The sequence below is a fragment of the Grampus griseus genome (genome assembly GCF_964374135.1).
Source record: "Grampus griseus genome assembly, chromosome: 1".
NCBI classification, from domain to species: Eukaryota; Metazoa; Chordata; class Mammalia; order Artiodactyla; family Delphinidae; genus Grampus; species Grampus griseus.
Genome location: NC_139017.1, coordinates 89,223,202 through 89,250,023, shown reverse-complemented (window position 1 = coordinate 89,250,023; position 26,822 = coordinate 89,223,202). Strand labels below are relative to the sequence as shown.

The following is a 26,822-nucleotide window of genomic DNA, read 5'->3' as shown; positions in this document are numbered from 1 at the left end:
GTCAAACGGTTTAAAAGTGATCAACGTAATATTCAAATCCAGATGTTTTCTAACTCCAAAATATAGCACTTTTCACCTTAACTTAAAAAGTGAAGTGAATATACACTACCAAACGTAAAATAGATAGCTAGTGGGAAGCAGCCGCATAGCACAGGGAGATCAGCTCGGTGCTTTGTGACCACCTAGTGGGGTGGGATAGCGGGGATGGGATAGGGAGGGTGGGAGGGAGACGCAAGAGGGAGGAGATATGGGAATATATGTATACGTGTAGCTGATTCATTTTGTTATAAAGCAGAAACTAACACACCACTGTAAAGCAATTTCACTCCACTAAAGATGTCTAAAAAAAAAAGTCACTTCATTCTATAAAAAACAAACAACAACAAAAAAACTTTTAATAAGAATTGTGTAAGGTTAGAATTGGAATGAACTTTGTAATTATCTAGCATATTCTGATGCCCACCTCCTGGTGATAACATTTCTCCATTTCCCAATTCTAAATCCTTGACAGAAAAGTCTGGTTGGCCCAGCTCATTTTTTCAAGCTAGACCGTAAATTTTGGGTTGTTGATCAATGTATGTAATGACTGCTTTGAGGTCTTACATCTAGTCTAGTTCAATCAGCTCAGGAGGTGGTGAAGTCATGGAAAAGTAACATGGTGTTTTGGGTTAGGATCTTTTGGTTGCTAGTAACAGGAAAATAATTCAAACTAGTTTAAACAAATACAGACTATTTTGGCTCATTACTAGGAATCCAGAACACAGCTAGATTCGGACAAGCTGGCAGCATGGGCTATACAAAGTCATCAGGATATTATTTCTGTCTCTTAGTTTTGCTCTCCTCTGTCCTGGCTTTATTTTAAGCCAAGATTTTCCATGTTGTGGCCAAGACGGCCATGAGCAGCTCCAGGCTACCTACTACCAGTGTAGTAATACTATAAGGAAAAAGAATTCTTACTCCTATAATCTCAGCAAAATCCCCAGGACCAGTTTTCTAAGGGATTGAGTCATGTTCCCATCCTTGAACCAATTATTGTGTCCAAGAAGATAGGATGGATTGGTAGGCTGAGCCCAGCTTCTCTGCTCACCCTTGGAGCTGCAAGTTGGAATCCCCCACCTGAACCTCTTAGCCTGAGAATGAGGAAGGATGGTCCCAAAGGGTTGTTACAAGAAGGGATTTGGGGTGTGCAAAAACACAGGCATACCCACCACAGTTTAGATATCGCCAGAAGGTAGGATCAGTCAGGCAACCAATGTAGGGCATTTTTCAAACACAGACCAAATCCTTCACCTTTCAAAGAAATGAGTCACAGAAGCCAGTTTAATTCACCAAAAATAAATCAGCTAGTTAGTGATTGTGTCCAGGTCTCTTGATCATATATCATTTGACTCTAAAATATGACCCTGATCCATATTAAATTACTTTAAATTTCATTTCTCATTAAAATATTCTCACACATTTGGTACAGACCCTATCTCTGAAGATTTAACCGTATCGATGGAAAGACTGAATGTGATTGTGACAGTATCAGTACTATCTAGTTACTTTTTCCTGACCATATCCTATCTAATGGATCTTTTCAGAACTCGTTGCTGTGCTTCATTTATATTCTCAGAGATCTTTGTTTCTTTGCTTTAAAGCCCTTGTTTCTAATCTTAAGTGAAACAGTTCAGGTCATCAGTCATAGCAAGTAAGATCATGCTCTTTTAGTGGGCGGGTCTTTTTTCTTTTACCTCTCTCTTTCTATTTTTTTTTTTTTTTTTTTTTTGTCTTTAAACTTCAACTTTTCCAAGGCTTATTAACAAAAGTAGGCCACCAAATAAGGGGAAAAAGCCAAAGGCTTTGCTAGGTGCATTCTTCTCTACTGGACGTTATTTTACTTCTCAGAAAAAGAATTAGAAGAAAGCTATTACCCCCAATTTTCCATACTACCCATGGGAATCTAATTCAATTTCCTCTCAAATTTTGTAGTGAAAAGTAAAAGTATAGAATAAGGTTGCTGTAGTGTATTCTTTTGCACAGATTTGACTTTTATTTCTAGTCATAAAGCTATTTATTCAGCCTGATCTATTTTTAATCAGACTCTAAGGTAACCATTTGAAGAAATAAGACCTTTTTAAGTGGATAAGTATACATATTTAAGAGATCTCAAAAACTTACCTGACAATCCAACCTGATGAAGGAATCCCACAGTGTCAGATGGCTCAGCGCCGCAGCAGAGCCTTACTGAACTCTGGCTTTGCAGAGCACAAGAGACCTTGAGGTTTATTCCTGCCCTATTTTTCTTATGTCCCAATTTCTCCAAGAGGAGAATTATATTTTTTAATACAAAGAAGTATATAAAAAATTATCATGGTATAGTTCACATCAAATTGGAATTTAAAAAATAAGTGAAAAAAAAATAAGTGAAAAAAAATATTTCACTTTTGTGGTTGTAGAAAGAAAAAAAAAGAAAAATCTTAGTTGGTTACTATAAACGACAGAATGGACAAGTATGTGTGAACATAACTTGAGCACGTCAACAATCTTTATAATTGCTTCTTATATCAGGAATATATTCAGTTTTCCCAAAGAGGAAGGCTGAATGTCTTAAACAGGGTGAGGCTTGTTTTCTGCATGCAAGAGGACATGGGGAGGTCAGTTGCTGGGGGCTCACATAGTGTGTGAGGACATGGCCTGGCCTTGGTTTCCTTCTAGCCTCCTAGTTACCTGTCGTTAAGCAGAACTTCCATTCTTATGATTGCAAAGCTTTAAGTCCCTCTAGCATTTCCGTCTGGACCCCAGACAACAGAACAGGAGGAAAGCACAAAGAGAAAGGAGCAAAAAGCCAAAGGAATGATTCCATTCAAGCTGTCCTTTTTGAAAAGCTTCCCTGAACACCCTACCCAGTGACTTCTGGTCACATCTCATTTGTCAGAACTACCTAATGTGGCCAACCCCAGAGGAAGGGCAGTCTGGGAAAATCAGTGTTTTAGTTTTCCCACATGTTTTATAGAGGAAGGCAAGAGAGAAGGGAATGTGAAGCACTTTTAGATAGCCATGAATTTGCCATTCCTCTCTATAATAATAGCTATAATAATAGCTAATATTTATTGAATACTTACTATCTACCACAATCTGTGATACACATTTAATGTGGACTATTTCATTTAATCTCAATAACAATCCTATACTATAGTTACTAACGGTAATCCAGATTATAGGTGAAGAAACTGACACTCAGCTGGGGACGCCCAACAGGCTCATGGTAGAGCTAGGACTTAAACTCAGGCCCTTCATGCCCAGAGTCCAAGCTCTTAATACCATGTTGCCCTATCTGTCTTATAGAATCTGGTTCTTTGAACAGTGATCATTTGTATTTCTAGGATTGGAGACCCCTAGATTTTCTGTTTTCTGAAAAAGAATTAGAATGGTTTACTATGCACATATTAAGCATCTAGGATCATCTATTAATTGCTAATTGGTCTTGGATTAGTTGAGTTTTAATTTAACAAGCTCTTTACCTGCTAGTCTTCAGACTGATTGGTTGTGCAGAGAAGAGTGACAGTCTGGATTGCGATGATTATCTTGCTATGTCTTTTATCTTTTGTCACCTCTTGTCTAACCAGATTTCTCTTGGGTGTAGTAAACGGATCACAGAGCACCATCATATACCCTTTCCAATCTTGGACAATGCATTATCTCAAATTGATAAGCTCCTATTTTTATTTTATAGTCATGGTACTCTTGTCTCCCTGGCAAGCTTTAGAAATAGAAAGGGACTATTTTTAATATTATATACAAGAACCAGCAGTTTAGTGAATCATGTAATCTGATGCTTCACTGTGAGTAAGTTTAAAGTCTCAAGTAAGGTTTAAATGGAACTTTTAGAGGGTTTTAAAAGTGCCATAAGGATGTCTAAGTCATTTATTGCAAAATGTGTAAGAAGGCTTTCTGGTCCTTTTTCCATCAATTTTTGGAGCAAACCAATTGCCTTATATAAATTTTTTTAAAAGATCATTTTAGAATCCCAGAGTCAATGAAGAGCTGATCAAGATCTCAGTTTTTATTTTACACTCCCAGAGAAAACTGTATAACAGTACATTTCTCTGCTTCAAAAAAAATAAGTTTATACCATTCAGTTCTCAAAAATAATTCTTCCAAGAACAAAGGTTAGGAGAGTGGAGCCCCCGTCAACCAGGGCCCTCAACAACCAGGAACTCAATATATTGTGAAAGAATGAGCTCAAGAGCCATATGGAAACCTGCCCTCTGTATTTGCAGGGTGGCTTCCTAGAGTCCTAACACCGCTTCTTTCATTTATGCTTCTCCCATAATACAGGAATCCAAACACAAGTCGGATGTTCCGCCTCTTTGTTGGTCTGTTGGTGTGTCACTGCTTTCAAAAAATTATAAGCAGATATCTATTTCACACTGAACTTTGACCATTGCATAACTTATAAATACACATATTCTGAAAACATTTTTGCTTACCAGTGATCAGTAGCATGAGACTTTAGATTTAATTAATGAAGGAAGAGGTAGTAGAATGCTGGAAAGGTTGGAGCCCTCTCTTTTCTAGTGGGATTAGGAGCAGACCAGCCCCATTTGATATTTGAAGATCCAGCCTTTTGCTATAAGACTGTGCTTAAAAATACAAATGATGATAGTAGTAGTTTATATTTATTAAGTGCTTATTACATATGAGGTGCTGTTTTCAGATATACTTTCAGATGTGTGTAAGAAAGACTGACATTAACAGTGCCTTAGACAAAGTAGAAGTTTATTTCTATCTCCTTGCATTTGGGAGGTTGGTGCTCCAGAGCTGGTATGGTGGCTCTGCTCCATACACTCACCTTGACCCACCTTCCTCTGACTGCAGGGGAGGTAGTCTGAGGACGCTGGTTCCACTACCAAAGTCCACATGGTCTGAGTGACTCAATACCCTGTGCATGTTCCAGGAACTAAATGAGAAATGGGAAAGGAGTTTAGGCCCAACAGGAGTGTCACAGACACCACTCCTGATAATATGCCATTGGCTGGGATGTAGTCACATGGCCACACCTAGCTAGAGGAAGTGCTGGGAAATGTAGTCTTTATGCCTGTGACCATATGCCCAGTTAAAACTGTTCTGGTGTGGAAAAACAAAGATTGCAGTTTCTGCCTCATCACAGTGTATCATTCAACCCTCCCAACAACCCCTAAGGTAGGTATTTTACTATCCTCATTCTACAGAGGAGTAAACTGAGCTTGAGGAAGTTGCCTAAGGTTCCTGCTAACGCCATACTACATAACCCCAGAGCCCAAACTCTTATCCATTGTTTTCTGTAGTCTCTTTTGGATAAATGCCCTATTTCATTTAGTTTATTTTTTCATTTCCTTAATGCACAATTCAGTGGGTGTTAGTTAGTATATTCAAAAAGTTGTGCAGCCATCATCACTATCGAATTCCAGAACATTTTCATCACTCTAAAATGACTGTCCATTAGCAGTCACTCTCTATTTGCTCCTCTCCCCAGCTGCTGGTAATCAAATCTGCTTTCTGTCTGTATAGACTTGCCTATTCTGGGTATTTCATACAAAGGAAAACATATCATGTGGCCTTTTGTGTCTGGCTTCCTTGATTTAGCATGTTTTCAAGGTTTATCCATGTTGTAGCATGTACCAGTACTTCATTACTTTGTGTTTTTTCTATTGTTATCTAGATCTTCTTTATTCATTCATCAGTTGGTAGACATTTTGGTTGTTGCCACTTTTTGGCTATTATGAATAAAGCTGCTATGAACATTTGTGTACAAGTTTTTGTGTGGATATGTTTTCAATTCTTTTGGGTAAATGTCTAGGAATAAAATTGTTGGGTCATGTGGTAACTTTATGTTTACCTTTTTGAGAAACTACCAGACTGTTTTCCAAAGTGACTGCACAATTTTACATTCCTACGAACCATACATGAGGGTTCCAGTTTCTTTTTTTTTTTTTTTTTACATCTTTATTGGAGTATAATTGGTTTACAATTGTGTGTTACTTTCTGCTTTATAACAAAGTGAATCAGTTATACATATACATATGTTCCCATATCTCTTCCCTCTTGCATCTCCCTCCCTCCCACCCTCCCTATCCCACGGGTTCCAGTTTCTACACATCATTGCCAACATCTGCTGCTGTCTATCTTTTTTAATTATAATCATCCTAGTGGATGTGAAGTGGTATCTCATTGTGATATTAATTTGTATTTTTTCTAATGACTAATGATGTTAAACATTTTTTATGTGCTTACTTGTACTTACTGTCCATATGCACGTATCTTCTTTGGAGAAGTATCTGTTTAGATCCTTCATCCATTCTCTAATTGGGTTATTTGTCATTTTATTGTTGAATTATAAGTTATATATTATATATAATATTATATATCATAATATATATATATATATATTCAGTTTGTGAGTACAGATAGAACCTTAGTGTTGGTCAGGTTTAGGTCAGAGATTTCCACACAATATGGTGGAAGGGAGAAGGTGTGCAGAAGGATCACCCCCAGGATTTTAGTTTTCTTGTTCAGCAGGACTTTGACACACTGGTGAGCTCAGCAGTCCTTTTCAACGTTTACTGTGCACATAAATCACCTAGAGATCTGGTTAAAATCCAGATTCTTATTCAGAAAGCCTGGGGGAGGCCTGAGATTTTAACAAGCCCTCAGGTGATCCCAGAGCTACTGGCCCACGGACCACACCTTGACTAGCAAGTGTTAGAGAATGTCTTAATACGCTGTTTAGACCATGGGTCTACTTCTCCTCTGAAGCAGTTTGATTTGTTCTTCCTCAAATAAAGTGATGTCCTAGAAGGAGCCCAGCTTTTGGAATTGACTCTTGGCTACCACTTACCAGCAGCATGTTTCTCTGAGCAAGTTACTTTACTGCTCTCAGCCACACTTTCCACATCTGTAAATCACAGATACTTATTCCTCCTTCTCAAAGTGGTGATGAGGCTGAGCTGAAATAACATACATAAAGCATCTATTCAGTTCCAGGTCTATAGTGGGCTTTGGTAAGTGTTGATTTTTTTTTTTTCCACCTGCCTTAAATGATAGGGGCTGTACCTCTGACTGTTGAGTACAAATACATCCTTATCGATGTAGAGACAACTCAGTGTTACTACCCTAATTTCCTATATGGTCATGATTAAATAGAGTATTCAGTCTGGGTGGTCTGTAGTTAGTCTATGTATGTTTCATCTCCTTTACTCAACAGATTGCTTGTTCTTGGAGATTAGGACTCTACGTCGTCTTCTTTTTGAATGCATGAGACCTGTCACAGTGTTATCCATAGAATTTGTTATTAATTAAAGCTTATGGAGTGAAGCAGACAGCCCATTCCAGTAGCAGCGGTAACAATAGTGACAGTAGAAATAATAATAATAATTGAAACTAACACTTATTAATACCTTTCTGTCAGACATTATGCTAAGTGTATGCATGGATAATCTCATTCAGTCCCCAAAACTGTTCTTTGAAACACATTCATTTATTGTCCCTGTGGCAGCTGAAGCCTGGCCATACTCAGGAAGACAGCATGACTTCTGCATTGGTAAGAGCTGAGTTCTAAAGGCTAACTGCCCATAGTTCGAATCCCTGCTCCAGTTCATACTGCCTGGGAGACTTGGATTTCTTAGTCCCTCAATATTCAAATGCATCATCTATAATTATTAATAGTGCTAATTCCATGTAACTATTTTGTAGTTTATATGAAATAATGTGTGAAATATGCAAAAAGCACTTAGCACAATGCCAGGTGCTTGGAAGTATTTAGTCAAGGTTAGCTCTGTTTATTTCTTTGTTAAGTCACTCATTCATAGCTTCACAGCAAATAAGTGGCCGAGGCTGTCTGATTCAGTGTCATATAACTCATAATCTCTAAGTCATTTTGCCGCAAGTCTCCCATTTCAAATAATGTATTGAAGTAGAAATTGAAAATTCATGTGTCAAAGTGAAAAGAGAAAGGTCAAGGGGCTGCAGAGGGAGAAGAAGTATGTGAGAGGCATTTTATAATTTGTCACCTTTTGGAAAAGACATCTCCAAATGCCTGATATTTGTGCTAACTTGTTTTCTACAAGTATTTGTGTAGCAAGTGCCGACCCAAGGAAGGCAAACCTGATCCAGGTTTTGTAGTGCCTGAAATGTATGCCCTTTGGGAAGGGGGCTTATTAAGGAAAAACCTTCATTAATTAAAAAATATAATAATATCTTATTGGTGAAAATAATATAAAAGTATATGACTGTATGAACACATTGTTAGGGTCCTTCTCAAGTTTTTGAAGGGCCGCCTGATACTTAAACTTCATTCACTTCGGGGTAGATCCTCCTATGGCATAAAAGTAGCCAAAAAGCAGCAAGCCTGATTTCCCTTCCAGTTTTGTTTCACAAAGGACCAGTTTTAAACTTCTTTGTCTTGGTACTTTTATTTGAAACACTACAATAGACTACATGTACAGACCTCTAACTCGCAGGAAACTCTGGTGGATAGCATGCTTCCCAGAATAAATATATTAAGTTATTAAAAAAAAAAAAACAGGCAGACTAGATGGGTTTTTCATACCTACTGGCAGGTGGCACAGATCTAAATGTTGGAGCCTTTTTATAAGCAAGATTAAATTGACTTGTGACAGCTGCTCACTAAAATACAGGAAGTGCAGACCTGGTTAAAAGCAAGAACACACTGGTTTTCATTAAGTTTGCATCACAGAATAGAGCTCACTTTTTTTTTTAAAGGTCTGTCTTAGCAATGCCCTTATTTGATGGTGTGTGCAATTTGTTGCTTACACACAAGTGGATCTTTGAGGTACAAGCAAGTCAATTAGTTCTATCTGCAGTGTCTTGGTATGTGTTCTATACATGTAAACAGAATCGGTGAATAGGCTTAGCTCTTCAGAACATCAGATCTGTGACTGCTAGCGAAGCCTGTTAGATCTCCACTTGTACAGTTCCTCCCCTACCTAATGTGATGGCAAATGTGGCAGCTGGATGGCCAAGGAAATGGATAATGAATCTGTCAGAGATGAGTGGATGTCACGGGAGTCTGCCTTCCACCCCATCACAAGGCCGGAGTTCATAACACCAGGAATTGAGAGCGATCTCCCAGCATTGTGAAATACATTTTTTTTCCGTTGGAGGAAAAGCCACTCTGGCAAGCGCTCTAAATAAAGGATTTCAGTGTCTGATTGGAATGGGATGATGAGAATAAACTGAGCTGTGGAAAATGAAAGGGAGCCGTTTCCAAATACAGGCCAATGACATTGTGCCTCAGCGTCCACTTTCACAAGCTCAGCCCTGGCACAGCAGTTGTCACAATGACTGAAGAAAGACAGTCCAGGAGCCGAGCTAGGTCAGCAGATTTACGAAGTTAGAACTGTAGCCAGCACCCAAGCAGCACTCTGCCAAACTTTAGCCGACCCAGGTGGCCATCCTTACAGGAAGGAGTTGAAACTAAAAGATGCACACTCCAGAACAATTATGCTACCTAAATGCTCTCCTCTAAGCTGTTTTTATCCCTCCTCTAAGTTGCGTTCTTCTCCTAGGTCTTTTAGGCATCTTTTTAGGATAGCTCTTGCGTTAGCTTTCAGACATTTGGCAAATCCTCTGGAGTTTAAATTAAATTAAATTGAGTTTACAAGGTCTCACCAATTTTAGAGTTCCCTTTGCCCAATATAAGGTTAGTTATGAAAACCAGTGGTGAGGGCAATTTTCAGCACACATCATAGAGTGTTTGACTTAGTACAAACAAAGTACAAAGTTCAGCACACATCATAGAGTGTTTGACTTAGTACAAACAAAGCCTATTAATTCTCTATTCTTAGTCCATTGCTGTATTCATCATAGTAGAACAGGCACGTGAAGTCCCTGCTTTCAGGAAGTTTAGTTGTTTATTAGTCACTTGTTTATTTGTCAGATATTTTTTAAACACTTATTATGTGCCAAGTAGCTTGACCCGTGTTAGGGATGTTACAATAAATAAGGCAAATATGACTGCTGCTCCCAGGAGCTTACACTCCAGTGAGAGTGACAGAAGAATAAACAATTACAATACAGCCTAAGTCTAGAGCAAAGATAGTGTGGACTTCATCCTGTGGCTGGCCTTACCTCATGACAGAGGAGCCCATAGGAAAGGCATTCTGGTGGGTCAGAGAAGGATTCAGATAGTTAATCAGCAGATGGTTTTGGAATGTCACCTAGGAGCCAGACACTGAGATTTCCAAGTTGACATCTGAATGGTAAAAATTATGCAGGTAAAAGAGGTAGAGTTATGTTCTAGGCATAAGGAACAGCTTAAAAGATTACGCAAAGGCAAAGTTTGAAGAACTAATTGTAGAATTGGTAGTGGTGCAAATAAAAATGGGGAAAGAACAAGAGATAGATTTCAAAGGGACTTGTAGGCCATGTTAGAGAGCTTGGACTCTATTCTGAGAATAAAGGGAAATTTTTCAATGGTTCTAAGCCAAGGTGACCCAGGTATTTTTGTGTAAATGATCGTTTTGACTATTGTGATGAGGTTGGGCTAAAGAAGAGTATGAGAGGAGGCAGAAAGGTCTCTATAGAAGCCATTGTAATAAACCAGATCAAAGATGATGATGATGTCAACAGGGACGTGGCAATGGCTAGAACTGTATGTATTTGAGAGTTATCGAGGAGGAGGAATTTCAGAACTGGGTGAGAGACTGAGTGAAGACAAATTAGATGTGATAGGAAAGGGAGTGGGTGTGGTCATTCTTGACCAGCTGACTAGAAGGTGATGCAATGTACTGAGAAAGAAAACACAGAAGGATGAGTAGGTGGGGGAGGGAAGCCAAATAATTCAGTTTGGGATATGCTGGATTTGACATGTTCAGGAGAGAGATCCGTGATGGACGTTACAGCACCAGGACTTATCCACATGTTGAGCAGATGATCTTCACCTAGTGATAATGGAAGGAGAGAGTTCTGTGGATTCCTATGGGTAACAGAGAATCTGAATCTCCTAAAATATTTCCAATTGTTTGAGTTTATTTTGCATGTTTTTACTTTTTTCTAGGGGAAAAAAATGATGCAAATTTGCTTTAGATTGCCTATAACTCAAAAGTAGTTGAGGACCACAGAGGAAATTGAAAGGACAACCTGGATAAGAGTGCCCAAGGAGAGTCACTTAAGCTGACTATGCTGATCTAGACCCCAAAGAACAGCACATGAAGAGAACAACAGAAGAGGGTTCTGAAAATGACCTTGAGAATCCAGTGGGGAGAGTGTGTCAGGGGAAATGGAGTGGTCCCACAGAGTCAAATCCCCTAAGGAGATAGATAAAGCAAGGAAGGAAATCCATTACATTTTCACCAGGAGGTCATGGGTGGTCTTGGCAAGAGAGGTTGTGGTTAGTTGGAAACAGTGAGTGTGTGGGAGATGAGAAAAAGGAGATGGCAAGTGTAGAAAACTGAAGAAGGGGAAGGAGAGTGTTAAAGTGGTAGTGAGAAAAGAAGACTAGGGTACAAAGTAGATATTTTTCTTCCTTAAGATGAGAGAGAAGCAATGAGTAAAAATTCTAAAAGCAGAAGGAGCCTTAAGTAACAACCAACCAAACCAAACACACAGAAGCTTTTAAAGGGATCAGAAGCTTAGAGAGATAGGGTGTCTACAGTAGGTATGATAGATATCAGGAAAGAGTAATGAACTGAGTTGAACCTTGAATGATTAAAAATCTTTGGACAGGTGAAAATGAACCATTAATTGAAAGAAATATGGGAAAATAAGACTAAATATTCATCTATTCTTCTTTCACTTCCTTTTGTTATTCAAAAAATATTTTCTCAGCAAATATAAAGTCTTTAGAATAGAAATTGCCTACAACTCAGAGACTGACTACCAGTATGAAAGTATTAATAGCTACAAGGTATATAATCCAATTTACAATTACTACTTGCATTCTTGGTCTTCACACATGAAACCAGCATATTCTTTGGGGTCACATTGTTCATTTCCTCATTTGGAATTTTTAAACACCAGATAGGGTGCTAAATCAGTATAAGCTGGTGCTTCTATCACTTAAGTTTCTAACATCTTCCATATTTATAAACACACCCATAAATAAAGGTGCTAATGAAGGAAGGAGAAAGATTCTTTAATAAGCAGCTTAATGCAAGTAACTCCCTGCATGTAGGAGATTTTTACAAGACTAGCTCATAATTAAACACTGTGTGTTTTACTTAACTGAATTTTTTCTCTTTTTAAAAGATTGTATGAATGTTAAAGACTCTGTTTATGTGTTGATGTTGAATGGGTATTGTTTAAATGGTAGCCTTTCAGCTTATTATAATTTACAACTATACAGAGGGCAGAGTGTAGTTATAAGTACTATGAAGTGTAGTCGACCCTGAGGAAGCTGAGGCTTGGTCTTACCCAGGAAGGTTTGAGTGGGTGGCTATTGCTTTAGGGGCTACACCTTTTAGTTAGAAGAGAGCCCAGCAGCCCTCAGGAATAGTCTTAGCCATTCCTTTGTTTCCTTGCCGTAAGTACGGGTCAGTGTTCCAAACAGACCATTAGTGCACAAGAAAGAAATTTGGATGTTACTGTACACACATTATAGAGACCAACAGCAGTTGTTAAAGAATCTTATTTTCATGACATCTGCCAAAAAAGAAAGCAAATGTAAAGCACTATAATATTTCTTCATTTTTATGAAACTTGAATTTCTATATTTTTGTCCTAGTTCCTAGAAAGGGCCAGACTAGTTTAAAAATGCACACACACACATGCACACACACACACACACACACACACACTTTCGGGTTCTAACCCTGACAGATCTTGGCCCTTTACCCCCAGGTCTGGGTATCAGGTCCTTTCCTTTGTGTGGACACATCTCTTCCCACATACATTGTTCTGCCCTCTGGTCATGGACATTCTGTTGGCCTAGGCTTTATTTCTCCAGAGGATGTGGCTCATACTTTGTATCTTATAAGTTATAACCTGCTACCTCAACAGATATCAAGTTGGCCTTTGTAGTTTTACAGTCAGAGACTTTGGATATGGGAATGTATTTTTGTAGAAATTGCATATTCCATTGTTGCCTCTCATATATTACAGCATTATTCACAGGCACCAAAGGGAAGGCCTTGGCTAATGACCTCAAACCCCTGCCACACATAGGTTTTCATTTTCTAGTATTCGAAACGTCTTTTTTCCTGAGTCCTTTGACCCATTTATGAGAGACCTTTGTGATTATTTTATGTGAGTAGGAAATCTGAGGATTATTCAGGTTACTTAGAGGCCTTCGTGGAAAAACTCTTCTGCCTGAGGAATGTCATTTCAGAGCCCAGAATGAGAACATCTGTTTATAACCGCTTGGGGTCTATAAAATAAACCTGAATAGCAAATTATCTCAATGGTTATATTTCTTTTTAAACAAATAAGAGTAGTCCTTCTGGTTTAAGGAAAAACAGAAGATGACATTGTTCTTCAAAGCCAGATGTATTGTAGATTTGATAATAGCACAGAAAAGCCTCTCACTAGTGGCAATATTTTGGATATCTGTTGGGAAATCCCTGATTTCAGAGCACAGTTTCCTTAGGTGAGCGTCAGACCCCACCTAACTGACTTGTATTAAGATTCCTCAAAGTGTGGGATGAGGTCAGGCTGTATCATAATCCCTCCCCCACCCCTACCCCCAAGGACACTTGTTTAAAAGATTCGGAGGGTCAGGCCTGCAAATCTACATTTTACTAAGTCTTTAGGGAGAACTCAAGCACTACGGGCTGTGAGAGCCGCAATCCTAGAAGACAGATGGATAAAGCCTCAGTGATCACCAAGACAACTGGACTTAATGAACTCTTGTCTCTCCTCTGCCTAGGTGCAAATGTAATCTCCATGCCACTGTGTGTGTGTATGACAACAGCAAATTGACCTGTGAATGTGAGCACAACACTACAGGTCCAGACTGTGGGAAATGCAAGAAGAATTATCAGGGCCGACCTTGGAGTCCAGGCTCGTATCTCCCCATCCCCAAAGGCACTGCAAATACCTGTGAGTAACTTTTGCTCGGTAATACCATATTTTGTGCACGATGAGCTGAGAGTTCCTCTCAATTTCACTTGCAATTGTGCTTTCACTCCTCTTACCAGGAGTCCCATTCCTCTTCAAAATGCAGCTAAAGCTTTCATCCCTATTTTGCCACTTGTAAGCACATTTTAGCACTTGGATCATCTGTTAAAGTCAGTCTTCCAACATTCACATCAGTGTGTTGGGAAATGATAGAAACCACAGGAGAAATTTTTTCTAAGTGGATGAAACAGGAGCTGCTTTTTTTGCTTCCCCAAATTAATCTCCTATTAAAATAACAAAGGCATTCAAAACTCCCAACTCTGACTTAATTTTAACCATAAACTACTTCCAGAAATTCTCTAAATGTTTACAATCCCGTTTCCCATACTGGGTAACCTAAGAGATGCTTTGTCTAGAAGATGTTTCCCTCTCCAAATTTAGCTACAGCCTGACTTTGCTCAATGAAATGGTGGGCTTTTTCCAAATGCCAGCAGTTGATGCCACGCCTGGCGTGTATCCTGTTAGGAGAGGCTGCCTTTCGATAAAGAGTGTGACTGTAGGCCTGTAGGGACCACAGTAAGAAAAGGGATGTTTGTGTGCATGTGAAAAGAGCACAGGCATTATCTGTGTTCACAGGAAGCGTGAGAGATGCCCCGTTATCACTCATGTGGGTGCCCCTCTGAAATCCCTGAACATTCCTAGGAAAACAAGTTCTGACACGCTCAAGGAGACAAGTAATTACTTCCAGAATAAATTGCCCAATTCTATGCATGGACCAATTAGCCACTCACAAAAGCCCAAGGTTTGACCTCTCTTAAAAGTAGAGAAGGGTGAGGTTGAGAATACACCCATTCAAGTGAGAAGTAACAGAAACAGCAGGACAGTGAGTAGTGGGGGAATGAGACCTTGAAGAGCCACCAGCTCCATGCAAGGCTAAGAATGTTATCAGGCACTTCAAAGCAGCAGCTGTGAGAAACCAAACCTCAGAAACTAATAGCCAGGAACCAAGACCTTATCAAGTTAAATGTAAAAGTAATGGACCGAGTAACAGGCCATAAAGAATGGGGGCATGAAATGATGTTAAAATTTCTATGAAGCAGGAAAAAAAATCTGTCAAAGGCTAAAAAAAAAAAAAATCCCCCTTTGTGAAGGTATTCCATTTCTTTCTGTGTTAAAGAAAAAACTGACAGCCTAGCTCCTAAAATTAATACATAAAGTTCTATTGAGCAGAAATGTTTTTTTTTTCAAGGTGGTTTTATTAACAGAGACTCCATGGGCTTTCCTCAATTGTTGAGAGCCATAGACTCGTGAATTCAGGAGGAATCTCATGAGGTTATTTGTTGCCATACCGTGTGACTAGCTAGAATTCCTATCACCACAGTTGTCAAATTTAGTTTAAAGGTTTCCTCAAATGAAAATGACTCAGATTTCATTTTTGATGTCTGCTGCTCCTTTAGTGGGACAGGATGGAAGAGAACAATGTTTACAAACACTTGGTGGCATTCTGGCTCATCCTCAGGGCAGGCCAACTTGTCAGGGCTACTAGAAAGGCAGCTGGGAGAGACTGCTGTTGAAGGCATTGGCTTCTATTCTAACACGACACCGTTTTTTTCTACCCATAACTGTACCTCAAAGTCTTGCTTATTTCAAGACATTTTCACTGGAAAGACCTTGTGCCAGCCAAGCTTTTTCACTGGAATGGATTTCTTGTTATATTCTCCATGGAAATTGCTTACATAGCCCTAATATAATGCAACCTCTTTCAATTGTCCATGTGGATTCTATTGTCTATCCATCCCTTAGTTTTTCTTGGCCTTCTCTAGACTTTTCCCCATTTCTGTTAAAATATGAAGGTGACAGATGGACACAATGGCCAAGGAGGTTGAATTCAACGTTTCAATCCTCAATATGGCTGAAGCTAGATTGAAGATTTTAAGATAACCTGCAATGGTCCAGTCTTGCAATGGAAAGAACCCCTTTAAAGAAATCTCTGCCACATCAGATTGCTTGCAAATGTCCAAGGACGGAAGTAGGCAATTAAGTGGTTTAGTACACAGGTTCCAGAATCAAATACCAGTTTGTCCATTCACTAGCTCAGTGACCTTGAAAAAGTAAAGTATCAATATTAACCTCTCTAACACTTGGCTTCCCATCTGTATTGTGAGGATAATAACAGTTCTTACCTCATAAGGATTTTGAGAGAAGTGAATAAGCTAATGCGTGTGATGTGTTTAGCATAACACCTACCACAAAATAAGTGTTCAAAAATAATTTTATTTTTAGGCCTTTTTTTCATAAGACAGACTTGTCAATTATTGGACAGTTTTAATTGTTATAAAACTTATTTCTTAACATTAATATTGAGTGTCTCCTAATTTCCAACCACTTTTTCTTTTTAAGTCTTAAAACTCTATATCAACCCCAGTTTTCTTTCTTGTCCAGATTAACATCATCAGTTCCATTTCTCATATGATAAGATTTTCAACTCTCTTACCTAGTTGTTTGCCCTGGAAATCCTCTGAATTTTTAGTGTGGAAATTTAAGCCAAACTCAGGACTTCTAGCACTGTTATGATTCTCCTGTCATTTTGACTTTTTCTTACACACATGCATACATGCACACACTCACGTGTGCACGTGCCCACACATACATGACTCGAGTTGGTACATTACAAGTCAGATATTAAGAGGGACACTCAGGATATGCTGTATCCTAATACAGGAATAAAAAACCTAAGAAGTAAAAAGGAGTGGCTACACTCTCTGATCCCTCAACACCAACTCTTCAGTAGCCTAGAAATAACACTCATATTGGATAATCTCTGGATTTAGCAGAACTTCAAGCAGCCAGGATTTTTGAATAAGAAGATCAGTTCCTGCCTACTCTTAGCATAAAAACTAGGAAGGCTTCATTACATCAGGAAATCTTAAGATCTCCCTTCAAAACCATTCAGCCCATCACTCAAAAGTTCCTTAAACTGGGACCTTGCTGGGAATACTATGGCTTGGAAGTCGTAAATTCTGGAGCAGCTCCAAGGCCACTTTTGTAGGGTGCATATAGAGCCAGGAGAGAAGAATACAGAGCCCCAGCCCTCTAAAACACCGCCACCCCAATCTGTGAGACACACCACATTTCCCCATGCTTTTCATTATAATAGACTCGGCAGAAGCAGAAGTAATAACTCTTGTGATGATATTTTTATTCATTGTGCTTTTTACTGAAGACTCAGTGTGTTTTCTTGGTTCTTTAAAGCCATATGTATGTGTATCAATATATTTCTTATTTTTCTACAAAGCTTATGTTTTATCTGTAAGACATCTTTCTTCTTCTCCCTATTGATCTTCATTCTATTTTTGATAGAATTCTATTTTGAATGTCCTTTGAATTTCATTTCTGTTTTCCAAGTAGATAGAAACTCTGTCCAACTTCATGCTTAATCATGATTCTCTTGATTCCCCTTGTCTAGCTCATAAATAAAATTCTGATCCCTCTTGAAGTTCTGATCCCTACTTATAGATGCTGAAAACTTAACAATTAACCTTTAGGAATAGTCATTTCAAAAAAGGTAATATAATATTGTCTATACCTCTGCTTGCCAGACTGTGTCCTATGACCCTTACAAGAATTCCATGGCCAAATAAGTTTGGAAAATGCTATACATTATACTGACTCTTAGATATTCACATTACCTTATTAAAAACATTTGAGAACCCTAAAATAAGTAATCTATTTTATCATGTGTTTCCCACACTTTATTGTTCATGGAACACTTAAAAACCTTCTATAAAACACTCTTGGGGACATGCTGCTGTAAATAATTTCCTCAGCTTTCTGATAGAAATGTCATAGAGAAAAGCCCAGCTAGTTCAGCTGTATTGAATCTTTTACTTTCCTCTTACCTACACAGTCTAATATTCTTCCAAGAAAGAAAATTAAATTGGTCTGACATTGACATTATTTGTTCAGAAATCCGACTTGAATTGTTACACAATATCTAGGTCTCCTCTGAGCGATGGAAAGTAATTTAATGATTGTTCTATTATTTTCTCTGGTATCAAATTTGCATTGACCAATTTATATTTTCCCAGGCGTACATGTGTATGTCATTATCCAGACAATTTCCTAAGTGCTTTACACGCATGAGTTCATTTTTAACTCACAACAATTTTATAAGGTAGATGCTACTATTTTCACGTTATAGAGGTGGAATCTGATGACTACTAAGGAAAAGTATCTTGTTTAAGGTTTAGCTACCTAGTCAGAATGAGAAGGAAGGTTTGAACCCAGGTGTGTCTTGAGCCCAAAGACTGTACATCTCACTATATGGCTTCTCAGGTTAAAGTTCAGTGACTTCCTCTGTCCTCCACTGGGGTGTGGACTCCATCTGACACCTGTTTGAACAAGTCGATCTCTAAACCTGCTCTCTCCCACTTTTCTTCCTAGATTGCTGCTTGTTATTTCTTTGCCTTCAAAGAGTCCCCTTCTACCTTGTTTTAAATTTTCATTCTCAGTGTACAGTTTTCTTCCTTGATATTCCTATCTAATCTTGTGGTTTTAGATCTTATTAATATTGGTTTAATGCTAATAAACAAATTATAGCCTGAATCTTTCTAATGAACCCAGGCTGTCTATGAAAATCTCAAAGTCAACATTGCAAGATACTGAATTCATTTCTTTTCCCCAAATCACCTTTTTCTTCACTCTCTATTGAAATTCTGCTCATTTTTCAAGACTACTCCTCAATGTGAACTCCTCGATGCAGCCTACCTAGCCTGTCCTATGCAAAATCAGGTGCTCTTTTCTTGATAATGTATGTATATATATCAAGATAGATTCTTGGTAATGTATGTGCATTTACAATTGGTTGACTATAATCAAAATTACCATGATAGTGATAATAATGATAGCTAATATTTATTAAGCTTACCATAGCCTTTTATATTTTGTGAAATGCTTTATGTACTTTCTTGCATTAAATCCTTACAATGTCCCCATGGGGTGTGTACTATTTTTATCCCCATTTTACAGATAAAGGAACATAGGCACATAAAGGTTGCCCCAAGATCCCACAGCGAATACATGACAGAGCAAGACTTAAACTCAGGTCATTCTGACTTCAGGACCTAAAATGTTAGCAATTTAAGAATGGGACCATATTTTATTCTTGGCCTTCATAAATGTTTGTGGAATTAATCATTTGGTGAATAAACAAGTAAACCTATACAGTCTTGAAATGTGCTTGTGGATGCATTGACCTCCCATCGATCTTCCCATGTCCCCTGGAATATGTGGCCTTCACAGTTCAGCAGTTCTAACACAAGGGCCTTCAGTCTCGCATAGGAAGAGACCAACTGAGATTTGGAGGAAATACAATAGGAAAGAGAATCACTTATTTTTCGTGGGTGCTCACGACCCATGCAGCCATCTAGAGATGACATATTGGCTGGCTGGTTTGTATAGGCCTCCCTAAGTGACATTCATGGCCTCAGTGACTTGACCATTGTTGGGCTCTGACTACCAGTTTTTCAGGCTCAATACCCTGATTCTGTCAGCACAATAAGAGAGGACCTTCCTCTAAGAGCCTTACATATATGAACCAAGCTGTAGGGCCAATATATAGAGCCAGGATACCTACCAAGTTATTCATGTACAACCACTAGTCCACAGTCACTTATTTGATGCTTATGGGACCAGATCTGATTTGGAATTCAAATTTTTTTTAATTTTAAAAGGTAATACAGTGTACATACATTATGTTACATCAATACCCACAGCAGAATATCAGGTAGCACCACTTAATCAAACATATTTCTGTAGCAAACCTATGATTATTTTCACTGAGTGAGATAAAGGAGAAGACCTCATACCCCTTCCAGTCAGGTTTTGTCACCAAATTAGTTCAGATCACATTATGTCATGCTGCAGCTAAATTTTGGGAAAAAAACTTTGTGTCTTCAGAGGTTTTTTTTTGTTTTGTTTTGTTTTTGAGGATTAGAGATAAGATAAGGATTAGAGATAAGGACTAGAGATAAGATAAGATAAGATAAAGGATATAATAAATTGATCAATAATATAGAGTAGCTGTTAGAGGCCCAAGCTCTGGATCCTGGACCTCTGGATTCAAATCTCAATCTCCTTCCCAACTGACTACAATGATCTTGGGCAAGCTCTTTGTGTTTGAGTTTTTCCCCGTCAGTAAAATAAACCTGAGTATTGACATCATAGGGTTGTCTCAAAAATTAAATGAATTAGCACATGTAAGATACTTAGAACGGTAGTAGGCACATAGTAAGCACACAGTGAAGTTAGCTGTTATTATAATTGCACTGAAATCTAGCATGTGGACCCATCCCAGTCTAAAGAGCAAATTCTCTCTTTGGAGACAACAACTGTATGGGGAGATAAATTGTGCCCAAATGCCGGATTATTCATCCACAATATGAAATAACTGTTACAGAGTTCAGAATATTTAAGTCCTTATGATCAGTGTATTCTCTCCCCTGTAATTAAGTCTCCTTGTAGAGCCAGATACTAATCAGAAGGTTGCTTGGTGAGCATGGGAATTAAATTCAAAAATTTTAATGATTCAAATGCTAATAACATCAGGCTGAAACATCAGACCCATCCATCCTACCCCAGGGTTAACCTCCCTAATGCCAACAGAACACTGAAGGCCTGAAAGTTTACAGGTTACCCCTCCCTCTTCCTGAGAGAGTGCTAGGCCAGTACTGCCACCACATGCCTGAAGATGCTCTTCTTTCAGGCTTTTACCTTCTGACTAGCTTTTCTTCCAATCTTCAGGTATGTTAATACACTAAGTTATCAATAGATTAATGTCACCTCTGTCAAATTTGTCATAGACACTCAGGCCCCAGAGCCCTTCTGTTGTTCTAAGATGACTTAGCTAACTCTGATTGGATCATTTTTGTGTTGATTTAACAGTACAATTCTGTGAAGGCAATTTTATTTCCTTCACTTTCAAGTTCCTGGGAGACAACTCACCGTACCTCCTATCCACAGCAGTTTGGACCAGGGAGCCGGGTTGAAAGGACATTGGAAGTAGTTCCTCTAGAATACAAATGAGGCTGCAGAATGTTTTCTTACTCATCACCTACTTCTTTTTCAGCTGGGCTTTTTGGAGGTAGAGCTCCCAGTGGCTGCAGCCTGGCTAGAAGAAAATCTAGTCACCTACTTGATAGGCTTTTTTCAAACCACCTAACACAACAATGGTAATATTTTCTCTCAGTTTAAAGCATGCTGAATCCTCGTCTCTTCTGCCTCCCTCTTGATGAGAAGCTGTTGAACTTCCCATTGATTCTCAAAAGGAGTTATGACTTTTAGCACTGCATTCATCTGCTTTGAAAAATCAGAGTGTTTATTTTTGAGGTCTCCATCAGGTTGTCTTCCTTAAGCTTAACTATGTCCCCTTTAGCCACATACTTGGTGGGAGGGTTAGTAAAGTTAGAAGAAGAAGGAGACGGAGAAGGAGAAGAAGAGGGAGGGGGAGGGGAGGAAAGAGAAAATAACAAACTATATAAGTCTACTAGGGTCTCGTCCCCCAACTGCAGTAGAATTCCTTAAAAAAATAAATAAATAACTATGGGATTGGGGAGGGCTGGGTGAGGAGGGAAGAACTGTAAGTACCTACAAGCTTAGCACTTTCACATTCTTTGGCCCTTTGGCTTACTCAACATGTATGTGTATCTCTGACTGAAGGAGCATATCTATTCTAGAAGAAGCAGAAGTCCTAAACTCATATACCACGTATTGCAGAACCTTCCTTTAAAGCTCATTCATACCTGTGTTTCATTTCCTCGGTGTCAGTTTAGCAGTGTCTCAGTAGATGGGGATAATTATCTGCTCTAGTGTTGACTATAAAGGGGTCAATTTGGACGAGGACCTTACTTCTCACTGTGGCTTCGATTTCCTCTTCTGTAAAATTAAAGTGCTGAGTGAGATTATTTCTTAACTCCCTTTCAGCTCTCCATTTTTGGTCACTCTTTCTGAATTCACTTATCTGGTGCCTTCCTTTTTTCTTTCCTTCCTATCTACTTATCATCTATCTTTCCCAAAGATTTTTGAGGTTGTTTCAGAGATAGATTTAAGCCAATGAAGCTTAAATTACAGGGCCCCTCACTAGACTCCTTCTAAATTAAAAAAAAAATCTAATTTCATGTCTGATTTTATACTTTAAAGTTAATATTCCCCCAAAAAGCTCCTAGATTTGTGTTTGCTTTAGGTCCCACAAAATCTGCATTTCCCCCTGGATAGCTTAGGGAAAAAGACAAACAAAAATAAGAGCATACAAATAGGAATATAAAAGGAAGGTGTGAGAAAAAAAGAATAGAAAGAAAATAAGCCAAACATTAAATCAGCTTACCCAGTTGAGCATCAAAGTTGAGCTGACCTCTGAGTTTCCTGGAAGGCAAAGTGGTGAAGGGCATATCTACACATTGTATAACTCTTGCTATTAGAATGGAGGAAACTTCCAAAGAGAACAAAAATATTTATTAATACTGAACTCTGAGAAATGTCTCAGTGGAACATCTTATAGGGGACAAGACCGTACTATGACCAAAAGTGGTATTTTCACTCTGATAGAAACCTTCTATCAGAAACAGGCGATAAATTTTTGCTCAAATGTACATCAAGCAACTCCTCTGTACCAGGCATTGTCCTGAGCAGACAACAGAGATACAGACATGACACTCGTCCCCTCAGAGGTCTCAGGCAAACACACAATCATAAGGATAAGTTGATAAGTTGCTCACAGAGGCCTGCACAAAGAGGTGTGCCATCACAAAGGACACTGGCTACAGGGAGGTGAAGAAGGAAGGGAAGAAATAACTTCTGAGCTCAATTTTAAAGGTAAACATATTCTTTACATAATAGTTGTCACTTCACAGGGAATGGTTAAAAAAACTGCCAACACATCTAGACAATTTTCCTGAATGTAATCTGACTATCATTCCTGTGGCTTATGGGCAACCATCACTGTTGTAAGATGGAGTTGCATTCATTGATTCATCACTTACAGACCCCAGAGATACCCACCTTTCATGAAGAATTGTAGCCTTCCCGTGTTCGTTTCTTAAGCATTTGAAAGATTTCTCATGACTTACTCATAGCCTTTTCAATGCATATAACTGGTTTATTAAATTCTTTAGTTTGTAGAGGACCAAAAGCAAGGTGTTTGAACATTACAATAAGAAACATTAGGGAAAAAATAACATTTGACAGTATACTAATGGACATCCCTTGGTGCTCAGGTATTTTCAACTTCAAAAATCTTTATTCCAATGAGCAGTTTAAAAATCTTTTCTAAGCAATTCCCATTTTACAACAATGGAATAGAAAGTGACTCACCTGGTAGCACCTCACAAAATTTTAAACCACAAAATGAGAAAGAGCCTGAATTTTAAACATCCAAATGTTAGTTAATAGAAAACATCTTAATGAGGAAAATAGGATCTCATATGGCCTTGCTTGGCAAGGTTTGTATAGCTGCAATGAACATTTCTCCCAGCACTGGCATCCCCAAAGGCATGGAAACATTTCTGCATCTTTCTAAAGTATTCAACTGCAGCAAGTACTGCATCAACCAGTCTTACAGGTTTGCTCTCCACTGTGTCTGGCCAAACATCCTGAGAACTCCGCCTTGCATTATGCATGGCCCTCTAACTCCATGCAAGTTTGAAAACACATGAAAAGTCTCTTCCTGCCATCCCAACTTCCATTCTCTTTGACTGATTACGAAGGCATAGCAGTTCCTTGTAATGGAGCAGGATTTTCAGTCATGGGGAAATTTGGAGCTTCTGCAACTGATACTAAAATTATGATGCTGCCATCATACCTCACTCAAAAGTGGATTTGCAAAGGAAAAAAATAAAGATTCAGTACCAAGTCAGTGTCACACTGTGGCAAAGATAGTCTACTGAAATGTCGGGTTAGGAATCCAGCAGTCCTTTGCAGAAATCGCATCCAGCTTGAAATTCAGTTCAGACAAAGTTAAAACATGGAAATGAAAATTTAGCTTTCCAGTTTTGGTTGGTCAGCGATCAGTAATTAAGCTGAAGCATCATAAGTTCTGTGCATTTAAAATCAAAAGACTTTGAATATATCTAATAACTGAAAATAAGATTTCATCCCTTCCAGGCTTTTTTAAAACATCTTGGTAAGCTTTAATTTCTCCTTCTCCCCTCCTTACTAAGAAATAGGAAAATAGCTCTTGGTTTTAAAGAATACAAGGCTAGAAATCTCTGAGCAAGATGCAATGATTAGTTAAAATAAGCAGAGGGCAGTTGTTCAAAGATTAAATACTAAAATAGAAATTTAATGATTCCTACATTTACCACCTGTTAGCACACTTCACGATGTGGAGAACAAGTCCGAACAGCTCATTAACAGCTATCATTTATTGACTGTGTACCATGTGTCAGACATTTTTATGGATTATCTCATTCAATTCTCACAGCAGCCCTGTGCAGTAGATATTATTAGCCCCTTTCAGATGAGGAAACAGGCTTTTAGAGAGGCTGGGAACTTGCCTGAAATCACCCAGCTAGTCAGTTGCAAAGCATGACTCTTACTCAGTTCTGTCTTATTTGCATCTCATGCTCTCACCCACACCACTCCCTGAATTTAGTGGAAATGTTACAAATCTCTGACTTCTAATTAGTAGTATCTATCATGGTGTTGCTTGCTTGATGACCCAACTATATCAATAATAGTAATCACAGCAAAGATGGTTGGTTATAGCACATACCACCTGCCAAGCAATGCTTTGAGTACTTTAATTATATATATATATATATATATATATATATATATATATATATATATATATATATATGTAATCCTTGAAACAACTCTAAGAGGTGGAGAACTGAGCCACAGAGAGTGTAAGCCACTGGCCCCAGGGTCACGCAGTCAATGAGTATAAGAGCAAAGCTTCAAACCGAGACAGCCTGGCTCTCATGCCCCTGCTCTTGGCTAGGGGTTTTCATCCGGATACAGACTAAATTCATGTCCACATTTATACCAAGTTCAGTCACATTCTGAAATGGTTCTACCACCTCAGCAGAGCTTGGCAATTAAAGTAGAAGCTGAAAAATCGACGAAGCCCAAATCGAACAACCTAATGTACTCTTGAATCATTCTGCTCAATTTAATTTCTATTACATAATTTAATCCAAATATCTGACAAGTAAAAGAAGACTAAAAATGATGGTTATATGTAGTTAATCAGATAAAATGCCAAATGACTTTCAACACCTAGCACATGCATATCAACACATCTAAAGAGATCTATTGCATATGTGGATATATTTGCACAGGCCCATATAACGCAGACTTGGTCTTTGTGCCCAGAACACAAGCCTAGCTTAATATCTGTTTTGAACCACATAAAAATTTTCATTAACCTTACAAGTAAGCACAAAATGTTTGATATCACGAAGCTGTCTTGAACAAGCTGCTAAAGTTGAACATTAATTTCCCAACTCTGATGAGTTCAAGGAGTTGTAGAATAAAGCAAAATGGTCTCAATGGATGGATATATATTTGGGGTTTTTTTTGTGCTATTTTTCTTATGACCTGAATGTTATCAAGTGTTTATGTTTCTGAGATTTTTATATCATGTTAAAGATGTCACATACTAATAAATGTCTAACAGCTTTTCTTTATTGTTTTCTTTCTCTCCAGGTATCCCCAGTATTTCCAGTATTGGCAGTAAGTAAAAAAAAATCACCAATCCAATTCTAGGCCAGCTTTGCTTTGTTGTTCAGCTCCTCAGATCTATTTTCCCAGTGTCCATTTCTGACGTAAGAGAGTATTTCCTTTGTGAATTGAATTGCTGTGTTTGTTCTCTGCACATACATGGTGAGAGCACAGATAAAATAGTTATCTGTGTATAACTCCTCTGGGGATATGGCAGTGCTGCCGCTTGCCTGACTACTGTTAATCAATGAAGGCTACCTTTACAGAGGTGCAATTAGTTACATAACCATAACTCATTTAGCAAAAATATAAACAGTCCTATTTACCCATATCTGGTAACCAACAAACAACTTGAACTCTCTCCCTAGGACTGAATATGAATTTCTACTGTAATTTAGAAAAGCAGAGAATGAATGTTTTAGGCTTATTCATTAGAACCGAAAGAAATCACCATGCAACCAGGGAGCAGGAATTTTATTAGTGCATTAAACTTTAGCCTTTGTGAAGGCCTGAAAGAGGTAGGTTTGTGATCATTAGTCCTACTGGAGGAATGAAGGAAAAAAATAATCAGTATGTCCATTTCTCCCTCCTAAAATACAATTATCCGTGTTTTCCTGACTACTTAGTTTCAAGTTTGATAGCGAAGGGGTATGAAAATATACATGCAAAATTTAAGAGTAAGGATACTAGAAATTCCTGCAAGAAATATTTTAGTAGAAATATCAGCAATTGAAAAGAGAAATCTCTCTTCAACATTCTGTGGAACATTTCTCTAGCACCATTGCAAAGAGAATTCTACCAGCTGTCATGGGAGAACCAGGCTGTAGCTCCCTCTTTACATTTAAAACAAGGACACCAAACACCAAGCCTGAAATACTCACTGAGGAAATGCCCCATAACTTTTCAGAGCCGAATCTCACATATTTTTAAATACTGTTCCCTTTCCCTCTGATGGCTAAAACCTTTGGACAGCTACTGAATAACTGATTTGAAATAAAGTACTGAAGAAGCCAAGATTATGCACTTTAAGTGAAAAGAAGCATTTTCACTGGGGTTTCACCCCTCAGTCT

At 38.4% G+C, this 26,822-nt stretch overlaps 1 protein-coding gene across 2 annotated transcripts in view; it reads left to right on the top strand.

The window, feature by feature from the left end:
• NTNG1 (netrin G1) overlaps positions 1-26,822 on the top strand; it is a gene marked incomplete at both ends in the record, with an annotated part of 325,294 nt that overhangs the window by 221,655 nt on the left and 76,817 nt on the right. For both annotated transcript variants that reach the window (XM_082661459.1, XM_082661458.1), the window contains 2 exons: positions 13,844-14,016; positions 25,738-25,764. In XM_082661459.1, coding sequence (XP_082517585.1) covers positions 13,844-14,016; positions 25,738-25,764 — 200 coding nt within the window. The remainder of the gene's footprint in view (positions 1-13,843; positions 14,017-25,737; positions 25,765-26,822) is intronic.